This window comes from Gopherus flavomarginatus, chromosome 2, assembly GCF_025201925.1.
Source record: "Gopherus flavomarginatus isolate rGopFla2 chromosome 2, rGopFla2.mat.asm, whole genome shotgun sequence".
NCBI classification, from domain to species: domain Eukaryota; kingdom Metazoa; phylum Chordata; order Testudines; family Testudinidae; genus Gopherus; species Gopherus flavomarginatus.
Window position 1 is genome coordinate 302,855,263 of NC_066618.1, and position 14,118 is coordinate 302,869,380.

General features: G+C 48.6%; 1 protein-coding gene across 30 annotated transcripts in view; it reads left to right on the forward strand.

Annotated features, from left to right (window-relative positions):
- The window catches only part of SCRIB (scribble planar cell polarity protein), a 234,812-nt gene that overhangs the window by 199,394 nt on the left and 21,300 nt on the right, over positions 1-14,118 (forward strand). For 27 of the 30 annotated variants that reach the window (XM_050939290.1, XM_050939297.1, XM_050939304.1 and 24 more), the window contains one exon: positions 8,635-8,686. In XM_050939290.1, coding sequence (XP_050795247.1) covers positions 8,635-8,686 — 52 coding nt within the window. Of the gene's footprint in view, positions 1-8,634; positions 8,687-8,836; positions 8,872-14,118 lie in introns of all 30 variants that reach the window. The other 3 variants (XM_050939302.1, XM_050939309.1, XM_050939303.1) reach the window with 2 other exon arrangements.

A 14,118-nucleotide genomic window follows, 5' to 3' on the forward strand; every position in this document is an offset into this window, starting at 1 on the left:
TAGTCCTCAGAGCCCTTTCCATGCAGGATGCAGTGGTGTGGCATGAGTAGTGACCTCCTTCTGACCTGTAAGAGCAATTCATGAGTTACTCATTTTAGCAATTTGCTGATCCATCAGTTCAAGCTCTTTATTACAAGCAGTCAAATGGGATTGTGGAAAAATCAATCCAAATAACAAACAGCTGGATTTTTTTAAAATCTTGTGGATTTAAAGCATCCATTGTTAGCACTGTTAAAATATCACCACACACTTCCTAATGCTTTTAGGGTTACCAAACAGGGGACTTGTGGGCAAAAACCTTGGTGCCAACATCTGGCAAACTGTTTGAGTGAGAGACTGTTGACCCTGACATAATTAACAAATAGCTAAGCACCAGGGAACTAGAACAGAAAAAATGTTAGGACAAGAATGCCAAACAGTTATTCCATTGCAAGTTGGAGGAATATTGACTTCAAACCAGAATGTGGCTGACAAACTGCCAAGGAATAGCTGTACCAGCAGCACCAATGTTACAAACCCTGAGGGTCAGTCCTATGCAAGGAACTTGAGACATCTCCACAAAGCCAAAGAGGACACTAGAGCTCTGCTTTCTGAGGACCTCCAGAACGCTGCTCACAGAAGGAACACACCCCCAGCCAGTCACTGACAGTGAAATATCAGGGACAGCAAACAGACTCCAGGTGACAGATCCACCTCAGCAGCTGAATAGACCACTGCAGAGAAACTGAGCAGTGGTCATGTGGTCAGAGCCATCAGGCCTCAGAGATAACAGTTATGGACAGCTGCCTGTAGCAGAGAATAATCCTCTCATCCGTGCTGTGTTAGGTCATCTCCCCAGCCACCAGCCTCAGTGTTTCTGTCTAGATGTGTCATTAACAAGCTGTTTGTCTGGGGTGGCTGTTTTGGCTGATATTAGGGTTAATTCACATAGATTTTCAAAAAGGAAGATGTAACAGTAGCCCCCAGGGGTATTACCTTTGTTACCCTGGCCCAGGATGAGGTGGGAGCCAGCAAATGAAGAGTAGTTTCTCAGCACTCATTTATTACAGCGGTAATTAATCTGCTATCAGGAGGCAAAGATCTCAGGCCCAGGAGTCTCACCGTTTATCCCCCAGAGCTAGACTGGCATTAGCAGAGCTCAAGGTAGCAGTTATGGGTTTGGTCTATACTGTTATTCAGGGTTATCCCTTAGTTACAATTTTGGCCAGTCTCAGATGGTTACTGCTCTGTAGTCTCTAAATGTCTTCATTGTGACCACAGGCACAAATCATTTTCAGACACCTGGGCCAGATGAAGAGAGAGGGACAGAAATGTAAGTGCTGATGTTGGGAAATCACTGCTGAAACAGACTAATCATTCATAAAATCAAAGGACTGGAAGGGCTCTCTCTAGCTCATCTAGTCCAGTCCCCTGCACTCATGGCAGGACTAAGTATTATTTACACCATCCCTGACAGGTGTTTGTCTAACCTGCTCTTAAAAATCTCCAATGATAGAGATTCCACAGCCTACCTAGGCAATTTATTCCAGTGCTTAACCACCCTGACAGTTAGGAAGTTTTTCCTAATGTCCAACCTAAACCGCCCTTGCTGCAATTTAAGCCCATTGCTTCTTGTCCTAGCCTCAGAGATTAAGAAAAACAATTTTTCTCCCTCTTCCTTGTAACCACCTTTTACATCCTTGAAAACTGTTATCATGTCCCCTCTCAGTCTTCTCTTTTCCAGACTAAACAAACCTAATTTTTTTCAATCTTCCCTCAGAGGTCATGTTTTCTAGACCTTTAATCAGTTTTGTTGCTCTTCTCTGGACTTCCTCTAGTTCGTACACATCTTCCCTGAAATGTGTTGTCCAGAACTAGATACAATACTCTGGCTGAGGTCTAATCAGTGCAGAGTAGAGCAGAAGAATTACTTCTTGTGTCTTGCTTACAACATTCCTGCTTACACATCCCAGAATGATTTTCACTTTTTTGCGACAGTGTTACACTGTTCAGTTATATTTAGCTTATGATCCACTATGACCCCCAGATCCCTTTCCACAGTACTCCCTCCTAAGCAGTCATTTCCCATTTTGTATGAGTACAACTGATTGTTCTTCTTCGACTACTTGCTCATGTCGATTCCATTATAGGTGTGCATGCGCTCACATGCATGGCTGTCAGAGCCTTTGGCTTAGCAGTACCCGTGGGGCCGGCTATGGCCTCTGGAGTGCCGTGCTCATGGTGCAGTATATCAGGCACTGCCGGCCCTGCGCCCTCTCAGTTCCTTCTTAACGCCCATGGTGGTCAGTCGGAGCACTTCCGTCCCTTGCTTCGCAAGTAGTCAGCATTTTTCCTTGTCTGTTTAGCCTTGTGCTTCTCTGCAAATAGTTGTGAGTGTTAACTGTTTAGTTAGATAGTGTCCCAGCAGGGACTTTGCCCCTGACAGGGCATGCCCCGATCTCCAGGTTTCAAGCCCAGCTTGTCCTGTAACAGACCTATGCCTGTAGTGACCCGCATGAGAATTATTTGCAGTGCCTCGGGGAAACCCATATAAGGGAGCGCTGTTGTGTCTGCCAGAACTTTCATCCACAGACCCAGAAGGAGCACGACAGCCAGCTCAGGGCCCTCCTGATGTAGGCTGCTGTGCATCCAGCTTCAGAGCCAGCATGGCCCAAACCGGAACCCAGTGCTTCAACTTCGGTGCGTAGCACACTTCCAGCACTGGGGTCCTTCTGGCACCGATCACCGTCACCGGTGCCGAAGAAGAAGCCTAAGAAGATGGCACCAGCCAAGCCCGACCAGGGGACTGTGGGTAAAGGACCCTGTTTGGGCCTTATGCCCACTTCAGACCCATTGAAGGGTTCAACCACGGGGGGGTTCCTCCCTCAGAAAGGACCCGCCACCAACTCTGGGTAGTGGTGAAGGACCTAAGCAAATGGCGCAACTGGCCCCCTATGAGGGCCCGGCACCAGGAGAGTCCACAGCGCCTCCGCCGTGTGCAGCAAAGGACCAGGCTAAGGCTCCCTTTGAGGGCAAGCCCACCAGAAAGGCCTCACACAAATCAGATGAGTGATGCCGGTCTCCGGAGCCAAGACAGAGCCAGAGGTCACCACGTTCTTGCTCTCCACATCAGCCCAGGTCTCCGGCTAGTCATTACAAGTCGCCAGCACTGCGCTCTTGATCTCCGTCGTCGCGCAGAGGTTCACCCAGGCATTGTCGATCACCCCAGTACCAGTTCTTGTCTCACCATCGGTTACCATCACTGAGACCTTGAGGGCACTCCCCGACGCCGCTCCCCCTACCCCTGGCACTGGTCAGACTGGTCCAAGCACCGGTCCCCAGCAGTAGCCATGAGCCATCAGACGCAAGGCTCCACAGCCCTTCCCTGGTTTCCGCAGGGAGACAATTTCGCAGGCTCGGAGGCACAATTCACTCTCTTGCCCAGACAGCATGAGTGGGCTCCAGAAGGTGCATCAGTGGCATTGGTGGTGACCTGGCACCAAAACCAGTGGCCATCCCAATGGCCGTATTGGAACACATGGGGCGTTCCTGTCATGCCGGTGCCCCACTCCCATCAGCCCTCAGTTGCCGCATCAGACAGACCACAGGCAGTGCCCCCAGCATCTGCGGCTCTGGGCTTGGTGCAGAACGTCCCGGAAACCACCTCGGGTGAGGAGCTAGTACATACCCAAGGCCACCCTCCCCCAAGGCCACATCACCTAGCCCCCCACAGCCATCCAGTCATCTTCTTCCTCCCCAGACAAAACGGTAGTGGAACCTCCAGAGCTAGCCCACTGGAAGATTTCCGCCAGCATTAGGCTCTGCTCCACAAGGTGGTGGCTAAATTGTTCCTCCAAGTGAAGGAGCAGACAGACATGCTTTTTAATATGGTCTCTGCATCAGCCCCAACCTGGGTTGTGCTCCTGGTTCACGATAGGGTCCTGAATATCGCCAAGGCCATCTGGCATACCGCATCCTCCATCCCGCCCACCTCAAAAAGGGCGGAAACAAGTACTTTGCCTCCACAAACGGGTTCGAGCACTTATATACTTACCCGCCATCGGGTTCATTGGTTGTGTCGGTGGCCAGTGAATGGGACAAACGGGGCCTCACCAGTTCTACCCCTAAGAATAAAGAGGCAAAAATACAACTTATTCAGCCGAAAGATTTATTCTATGGCTACCCTCCAGTTTCGGGTGGCAAATCACCAGGCCCTCTTGAACCACTATAATTTTAACATGTGGGGCTCTCTCCTCAAGTTCAAGGATTCCATGTCCCATGAAGCGGCCCAGGAATTTGCCACCCTGGCGAAGGAAGGGACCATGGCAGCTCAGTCTTCTTTCCAGATGGCCCGGGACACCACCGATTCAGCTTCCCTAGAGATCTCTTCAGCAGTGGTCATGTGGAGCAGTTTCTGGCTCCAGACTGCCAGCCTGTCCCAGGAGATGCAGGCCTCAATCCAGGACCTTCCGTTTGACGGTGTTGGCCTGTTTTCTGATCAAACGGATGCATGTCTCCATGGCCTAAAGGACACAAAGGCGACCTTCCGTTCCCTGGGATGCACACGCCTCAGTCGTCTAGGCAGCCGTTCTGGCCTCCCCCGCCTCCTAGTCAGTGGCAGCCTCTGCAGGGGCCTAAGAGGAACAGGGACATTTCAAGGAAGGTCGGTCTTCGCCCATCCTATGACAGTGCAGTTTCTGAAAGGTCTGGAATGCCTTTACCCACATGTCCAAGACCCAGTCCCTCCTTGGGACCTGAAACTTGTGTTTTCTAGGCTCATGGGCCCCCCCTTTGAGCCCCTGGCTTCCTGCTCCCTTCTCCTGTTATCCTGGAAGGTCTCCTTTTTGGTTGCTGTAACTTCAGCCTGTAGGGTGTCTGAGATCAGGGCACTCACATCAGAGCCCCTGTATACGATCTTCTATAAGGACAAGGTCCAGCTGCATCTGCACCTGACCTTTCTGCCCAAGGTCATCTCCCAGTCCCACTCGAATCAGGACTTATATCTTCCAGTTCTTTGCCTGAAGCCTCATGCAATGGATGAGGAGCACAGGCTGCATACCTTGGATGTTAGGCAGACTCTGGGCTTCCACACAGAGAGGACGAAGCAATTCTGTAAGTCTACGCAGCTGTTTGTTGCTGTCGTGGACCGAATGAAGGGTCGTCCAGTGTCTACCCAGAGGATCTCGTCCTGGATCACAGCTTTTATCCGCTATTGCTATGAACTGACAAAGGTGCCCCCACCACCGACTGTGACAGCTCACTCCACTATGATGCAGGCCTCATCGGCGGCCTTCCTCGCTCAGGTGCCAATCCAGGAAATTTGCCGTGCCGCAACGTGGTCATTCGTCCACGTTTGCCTCACACTATGCGCTGATCCTGCAAGCTCAGGCTGATGCTGGTTTCAGCAGAGCAGTACTACAGTGTGCAAGACTGAGGGAACCGGGATTGTTTAGTCTGCAGAAGAGAAGAATGAGGGGGGATTTGATAGCTGCTTTCAACTACCTGAAAGGGGGTTCCAAAGAGGATTGATCTAGACTGTTCTCAGTGGTACCTGATGACATAACAAGGAGTAATGGTCTCAAGTTGCAGTGGGGGAGGTTTAGGTTGGATATTAGGAAAATCTTTTTCACTAGGAGGGTGGTGAAGCACTGGAATGGGTTACCTAGGGAGATAGAGGTTTTTAAGGTCAGGATTGACAAAGCCCTATCTGGGATGATTTAGTTGGGAATTGGTCCTGCTTTGAGCAGTGAGTTGGACTAGATGACCTCCTGAGGTTCCTTCCAACCCTGATATTCTGTGATTCTATGATAAGACTGTGAACTCCAAGCTCACCTCCTGCAATTCTGCTTATGAGTCATCTACAGTGGAATCAACATGAGCAAGCACTCAAAGAAGAAAAAATGGTTATTCACCTTAGACTCATAGATGTTAAGGTCAGAAGGGACCATTATGATCATCTAGTCCTACCTCCTGCACAACGCAGGCCACAGAATCTCACCTACCCACTCCTGTAATAAACCGCTAACCTATATCTGAGCTATTGAAATCCTTGAATCATGGTTTAAAGACTTCCAGGTGTAGAGAATCCTCCAGCAAGTGACCCGTGCCCCACACTGCAGAGGAAGGCAAAAAAACCCTAGGGCCTATGCCAATCTGCCCTGGAGGAAAATTCCTTCCTGGCCCCAAATATGGCGATCAGCTAAACCGTGAGCATGTGGGCAAGACTCACCAGTCAGCACCCAGGAAAGAATTCTCTGTAGTAACTCAGATCCCACCCCATCTAACAGCCCGTCACAGGCCATTTGGCATATTTACTGCTAATAGTCAAAGACCAATTAATTGCCAAAATTAGGCTATCCCATCTTACCTTTTCGTAACTGTTGTTCTTCAAGATGTGTTACAAGGGCCATCCCTAGGAGGGGCGTGGGACCCAGGGCAGAAGTGACGAATCCATCACTTCTGGGACTGACTCATCAGTTCTGGGACCGTCTGCGCCTGGTGCCAGCCAATTGCACTGGCGGCCTGCGGGACTAGAAGCGATCACCCAGATTTGCCGTACCCAGTGGAGGGCTCTGTGTGTTGCTCATATCCATTCCATTACCTGCCCTTCTGTCCCTCTGTTGGAGTTGTCGGCAAGAAGGAACCAAGAGGGTGCAGGGCCAGCTGTTCCTGATATACTACGCCATGAGCGGGGCACTCCAGAGGGCACCACAGCCGGCTCTACGGCTACCACTAAGGCAAAAGTATCTGATGGCCGTGCACATGGGTGCACGCACACATACAATGGAATGGACATAAGCAACACATCTTGAAGAACAACAGTTACAAAAAGGTGAGTAACCGTTTTTTTCCTTCCTAAGCAGGGTACTTTGCATTACCTCCTTTTCTCCAGTTTGTCCAGATCATTTTGAATTTTAATCCTTATCAAACATTATTTTTTCCAAGCTCATGCTGAGGTAGCAATGCAAGCCAGGGGAGCATTCTTCCCTCAGGCTACCATGGAGCTGCCTCCACTGGGAGAGGACACACCCACCGATTGGCCAGGCAGTCACCGGCCAGGAGATCTTCTGGAACTCTCACACAATAGTGGCCATGAGTAATGCTTCCTACCACTTTTAAGTGGCTAGGAAGAGACCACATCCCTTCTTGGCATTAATCACACAGGCCTGCCAGTCCGCTTGGATTACAGCATTGCTATTTACCTGCACTAGAAAGCATCAGTCCTGAGGAAACTATGCTGGGGTAACAGCTGCTGCCTCAGCAACACAGGGCACTTCAGGCCCATGCTCCACTCTCTGTTGGCTCCCATAGAGCCCTGCAGCTAACCCAAGATCTCTGTCCTTGTTTCCAAAGCAGGAGCAGGTCTGGGTTTGGTATACCTGAGGCTCATTTCACTCTCCAGGACCTTCCCCACCCTCAGTGAGTCTGCTGTTCAGGCACAATGGGTGAAACTTGAGTGGCAGGAGATGGTGCTTCTCGGGGCTCACCCAAGACCATAGAACTCCCTCCTGCAGAACCTGGGAACAACCACAAACCCTTCAGTGTTTTCTAGTCCAAATGCAAAGTGCTCTTGCCCCTCCCCTCCGAAACAACTGCCCAGAACATGTCAGTGACTAATCACAGTAACGCCCCTGCTCACACGCTCTCCTCAGGGTGAGAGATGACGAGGTGCAGGGAGGGGCAGTCCATATGTTGGTGTAACTCGGGCAGGCCATGGATCCCTAGCAATGGACACAGTATATAGAGCTGAATAGCAAAGACTCCAGTGGAGCCATTGTCGTGGAGGAGAGAGCTCCTTTACTCGCTGGAGGACTCTGAGCCTATTGCTTCAGAAAGCCATTTTCCCAGAGAGCTCAGAGATTCTGTATCCAGGACAAAGTGCTAGGTCCCTGTGCCTGCCCCTTTAGCAATAGGCCTGGTCCCTGGAGCACCTCGAGACTTATAGCCCTGAGCAAAATTAGTTTCTTTTTAACTATTCTGAGTCTCACCCTGGCCTGAATCCCAAGGCAGGGGGCTGCCAAGAGGATCTCTTGCAGAGAATTCCATTTGCTGAAATGTGCCTCCGTTTACCGAGGCCTCTGAAACTAGTAGGAGCACTTGAGTTTCACAGTTGCCAGCTAGCAACCCTTCCCCAGGCTGGCTGCTGCCATATGCTGGGCTGTTTGTGCTTCCTGCCTCATCTAAGGGAAAGAGTTTACTGAACCAAAAGAGAATGGATTCTGCTGCCGAGAAAGTCAGTCTGACAGATGCTGCAGGCTGTGGGTGAGAGTCCAGGGCCTTGAGAGAGGCTGTGGATTCCCATTGCTCTTGCCGTCCTCCCCATCTTCTGTCCTCCTTACCTCTCCTGTCCTACCTATTTCTCTCACTTTCTCTTAATCCAACTAGGGCAGCAAGGGGATACTCTGCTGGGCACACTACCTTCCTCCCCTGAATCCAGCCTATGGGCAGTGCTCAAGCTGCCCAACTCTGGCACTGAGCATTAATGTGGGGTCATTTGCTCTTTCACTCAGAATCCTTTGATTCAGCCCCTCTGCCACCAGAGCCTTGGCGATAGGCTATGTCTAGCCGGTAACCATGTCCCTGGTGCTGGGGCAGGCAGCTGGGGAGAATGATTGGTGGCTGATGCTCACTGCCCTCTGCTCTTTTCTCTTCCAGTCACCCGAAGCAGTTGGCAATCTCAGATACGTGGATGACACAAATAACACAGGTAAGTTACTGACCTAGCAACAGGGAGCCATACAGCTCCCACCTCCCCACATCGACCCTCCTAGCCACGGTACTGGGGAGTCCACAGAGCACTGAGGAATCCAGTTTGTTCTGCTGCCTGAAGCAATCGCCTGTTTCTGTCCCATTCTAGACTGAACCCTCCAATCCAGCAGCACTGAATTGTGGGTAGGATTTTTCTGCATTGTGGCTGGATGATGACTGATTTGTTGGGAGTAGCGTGTAGTCAGCATGCCTCCATTTGTTCTTGGCCTCTGTCCTGGGGCAAAGGGTGGGAGGGTCTGGCCTCCTGCAGCTGACGTTGGTGTGTGGTGTGCATGCCCCAGTGGGACTATCCTAGGTGGGAGTGGAGAGCCTGGCTGCCTGCAGCAGGGAATGGGAGGTATGTGGTAGGTTGCAGGGCTTGAGAGCATTTGAACACTTGAGAACCAGGGTTCGTCTTCGAGTCTATGTGTGTGTGCATGTATGACGCGCACACGGGCTCAGAGTCTCTGGCCAGCATTGTCCAGCATGCACCCTGCATGGTTTTTTTCATTTCATTTTCAGCAAAAAAAATTCTGTCTTCCTCACTTTTGCCTTTTTGGTGCCTCTCGCCAGTGGTGGACTCAGAATATTCCAGCTTTAAGCCCTGTCCACCATGCGATGCACTTATTCCCAATGATGGAGTACAGTTGGTATCTCTTCAGCCATGTCCTGGACCAGTGCTCGGTGGATTGGCCCTTCTCCCCCAGGACTCATTTTTCCTGGGATAGCCAACTACAACACTTCCTCCTGATTATTAGGAATGGCAATATACAAAAACCTGTAGGAGAACACTTCAACCTTCCTGGCCACAAAATAGCAGATCTTAAGGTGGCCATCCTGCAGCAAAAAAACTTCAGGACCAGACTTCAAAGAGAAACTGCTGAGCTTCAGTTCATCTGCAAATTTGACACCATCAGCTCAGGATTAAACAAAGACTGAATGGCTTGCCAACTACAAAACCAGTTTCTCCTCCCTTGGTTTTCACGTCTCAACTGCTGGAACAGGGCCTCATCCTCCCTGATTGAACTAACCTCGTTATCTCTAGCTTGCTTCTTGCTTGCATATATATACCTGCCCCTGGAAATTTCCACTACATGCATCCGACGAAGTGGGTATTCACCCATGAAAGCTCATGCTCCAAAACATTTGTTAGTCTATAAGGTGCCACAGGACTCTTTGCTGCTTTTACAGATCCAGACTAACACGGCTACCCCTCTGATACTTGACTTCCTCCTGATGTGATCCATTAGAGGAACACTGGATCCTGATGTGATCCATTAGAGGAACAAAGGAAGTCCCTCTGACTCAAGTCACTCTCTTCTCACAGATCCTCTTCAGTGTCCTGTAATTAGGGATTCGACTGCTACGGCCAGGTCACTTACATCGGTATAACATGTCACTCAGAGGTGTGAATAAAATGCCCCCTGAGTGATGTAAGTTACACCGACCTAAGCACCAGTGTGGACAGCACTACCTCTCCCAGAGATGGATTTATTATGCCCACGGGACACGCTACAGTGACATAACTGCATTGATGCAGCTGGGCTGCTGTAGCATGTCTAGTGTAGCTAGCCCTAACTCCCATCACTAAGTGCCCACAGCCCCCTCTGTTGACATTCGGCCATTCCTTAAGACAAGTTTGGCACTGGCAGGGAGCCTGGCACTGAAGCCTGGTACTACTTCCACCTCGAGGAAGGGCAGGAAGAGCTCCATTCCCGGGGAGACTCTTTGCACTGACCCTCCTACCCAGAACTGGATAGGACAAAGAGACCACAGAAGAGCCATAAGCACTGTCTATCCAAAATTGTCAGGCCTTAGGCTTAATCATGCTGAAAAGTCTAAAATGACTGAGTCCTTCAACGGCTCAGATCTGAGGAAAATGAAATCCACCCCAGCACCGAAGCCTGATACCAATTAACTCTCCTTGTTGCCAAGCTGTCAGTCCCAGAATTGGCACCCAGAGTGGAGTCCTTGACAGTTCTAGCAGGTGTAATGCACATGTTGAGCCTTCCATACCAACTGCAGCCCAATGTGTCAGGTGCCACAATACCTGCTACTGCTATCAACCACCTCTCACCCTTGCTCAGAGAGCTCAACACCACGTGTAGAGCATGAGCAGTTCTTATCTCCTGCCCATTCCCTTTTCCCTGAATTAAGCAGGGAACCATCACCAGTTCCTTGCCTGTTGGCTAGACCTGCATCACCCTCCCATTCTCCACTCCCTGATCACAGAGAAACCCTCCTAAATATCTCCCTCTCGTTATACCTTCTTCTCCATGAGCTCCATCTCCTCCATAGTCTTAACCTTCAGTTTCCACCTGGGCCTTATTGGGTGTTTTGAGATCCCCCTACTAAGCCCTCTAGAACTTGTTCAACTTCCAAGAACCAGAACAGGAGGAGGATGAAGATAGAGAGCAAGACAGGGAAGAGGCTATTACTCTGAGAGCCTCAAGAGCTTCCTAACCCTTTCCCTCCCATGTCTTCGAAAGACCTTATCATCACTGGACAAAGCAGTGACACCCCCCCAATTCCTGCCTCAGATGAGTTCCAGGCTAGGTCTGCTGTGAAGTATATCAGACTGATTAGATTCGTAGACTCATAGACTTTAAGGTCAGAGGGGACCAACATGATCATCTAGTCTGACCTCCTGCACATCGCAGGCCACAGAATCTCACTCACTGACTCTTGAAATAGACTCCTAACCTCTGGCTGAGTTACTGAAGGCCTCAAATCTGTGATTTAAAGACTTCAAGTTACAGAAAATCCACCATTTACACTAGTTCAAACCTGCAGGTGACCCATGCAGAGGAAGGTGTCTCAGTCAAAGTGCCCTGAGGGGAAATTCCTGACCCCAAATACAGTGGTCAGTTAAACCCTGAGCATGTGGGCAAGACCCACAGCGTGACACCTGGGAAAGAATTCACTGTAGTGACTCACAGCCCTCCCCAGCTAGTGGCCTGTCTCTGACCGTTGGGGATATTTGCTGCTAACAGTCGCAGGTCGTGTAGTGTAGATACCAGTCTAATAGGTGATACTGGTGGTAGAATGTCTGTGCCTGACTGGGTGAAGAATGTCAGTGAAGCCAAACGGCAAAAATTAAGATGTCTGTACACTAATGCGAGGAGCCTAGGTAACAAAGTGCAGAAACTAGAGCTACTGGTGCAGGAAGTAAAACTGGATATTATAGGGATAACAGAAACATGACTGAATAGTAGTCATGACTGGAGTACAGGTATTGAAGGGAAGACAGAAATCAAGGCAAAGGTGGTGGAGTAGCATTGTATATCAAGGATGAGGCAGACTGTAAAGAAATAAGAAGTGATGGAATGGATAAGACAGAGTCTGTCTGGGCAAAAATCACATTGGGAAAGAAAGCTAATAGAGCCTCCCCTGCTTGGGGTGTGCTACAGACCGCCGGGATCTGATTTGGATATGGATAGAGACCTCTTTAATGTTTTTAAGGAAGTAAACACTAATGGGAATTGTGTGATCATGGGAGACTTTAACTTCCCAGATATAGACTGGAGGACAAGTGCTAGTAACAATAATAGAGCTCAGATTTTTCTGGATGCGATAGCTGATGGATTTCTTCACCAAGTAGTTGAAGAACCAACAAGAGGGGATGCCATTTTAGGTTTGGTTTTGGTGAGTAGTGAGGACTTCATAGAAGAAGTGGTTGTAGGGGACAACCTTGGTTCAAGTGATCATGAGCTAATTCAGTTAAAACTAGATGGAAGGATAAACAAAAATAGATCTGGGACTAGGGTTTTTTATTTCAAAAGGGCTAACCTTAAAGAATTACAGAAATTAGTTAGGGAAGTGAATTGGACTGAAGAACTTGTGGATCTAAAGGCGGAGGAGGCCTGGAATTACTTCAGGTCAAAGTTGCAGAAACTATCAGAAGCCTGCATCCCAAGAAAGGGGGAAAAAATCATAGGCAGGAGTTGTAGACCAAGCTGGATGAGCAAGCATCTCGGAGAGGTGATTAAGAAAAAGCAGAAAGCCTACAAGGAGTGGAAGATGGGAGGGATTAGCAAGGAAAGCTACCGTATTGAGGTCAGAACATGTAGGGATGAAGTGAGAAAGGCCAAAAGCCATGTAGAGTTGGACCTTGCAAAGGGAATTAAAACCAATAGTAAAAGGTTCTATAGCCATATAAATAAGAAGTAAACAAAGAAAGAAGAAGTGGGACCGCTAAACACTGAGGATGGAATGGAGGTTAAGGATAATCTAGGCATGGCCCAATATCTAAACAAATACTTTGCCTCAGTCTTTAATGAGGATTTTAGGAATAATGGCAGGATGACAAATGGGAATGAGGATATGGAGGTAGATATTACTACATCCGAGGTAGAAGCCAAATTCGAACAGCTTAATGGGACAAAAGTGGAGGGCCCAGATAATCTTCATCCAAGAATATTACAGGAACTAGCACATGAAATTGCAAGCCCATTAGCAAGCATTTTTAGTGAATCAGTAAACTCAGGTGTTGTACCGCACGACTGGAGAATTGCTAACATAGTTCCTATTTTTAAGAAAGGGGAAAAGAGTGATCCGAGTAACTGTAGGCCTGTTAGTTTGACATCTGAAGTATGTAAGGTCTTGGAAAAAATTTTGAAGGAGAAAATAGTTAAGGACATTGAGGTCAATGGTAATTGGGACAAAATACAACATGGTTTTACAAAAGGTCGATCATGCCAAACCAATCTGACCTCTTTCTTTGAGAAGGTAACAGATTTTTTAGACAGAGGAAATGCAGTGGATCTAATTTACCTTGATTTCAGTAAGGCATTTGGTATGGTTCCACATGGGGAATTATTAGTTAAATTGGAAAAGATGGGGATGAATATGAAAATTGAAAGGTGGATAAGGGGAGACTACAACGGGTCATACTGAAAGGTGAACTGTCAGGCTGGAAGGAGGTTACTAGTGGAGTTTCTCAGGTATCAGTTTTGGGACCAATCTTATTTAATCTTTTTATTACTGACCTTGGCACAAAAAGTGGGAATGTGCTGATAAAGTCTGTGGATGATACAAAGCTGGGAGGTATTGCTAACACAGAGAAGGACCCGGATATCATACTGGAAGATCTGGATGACCTTGTAAACTGGAGTAATAGTAATAGGATGAAATTTAATAGTGGAAAGTGCAGGCTCATGCATTTAGGGATTAATAACAAGAATTTTAGTTATAAATTGGGGACACGTCAGTTGGAAGTAACAGAGGAGGAGAAGGACCTCGGAGTATTGGTTGGTCACAGGATGACTATGAGCCACCAATGTGATATGGCTGTTAAAAAAGCTAATGCGGTTTTAGGATGCATCAGGCAAGGTATTTCCAGCAAAGATGAGGAGGTGTTAGTACCGTTATATAAGGCACTGGTGAGACCTC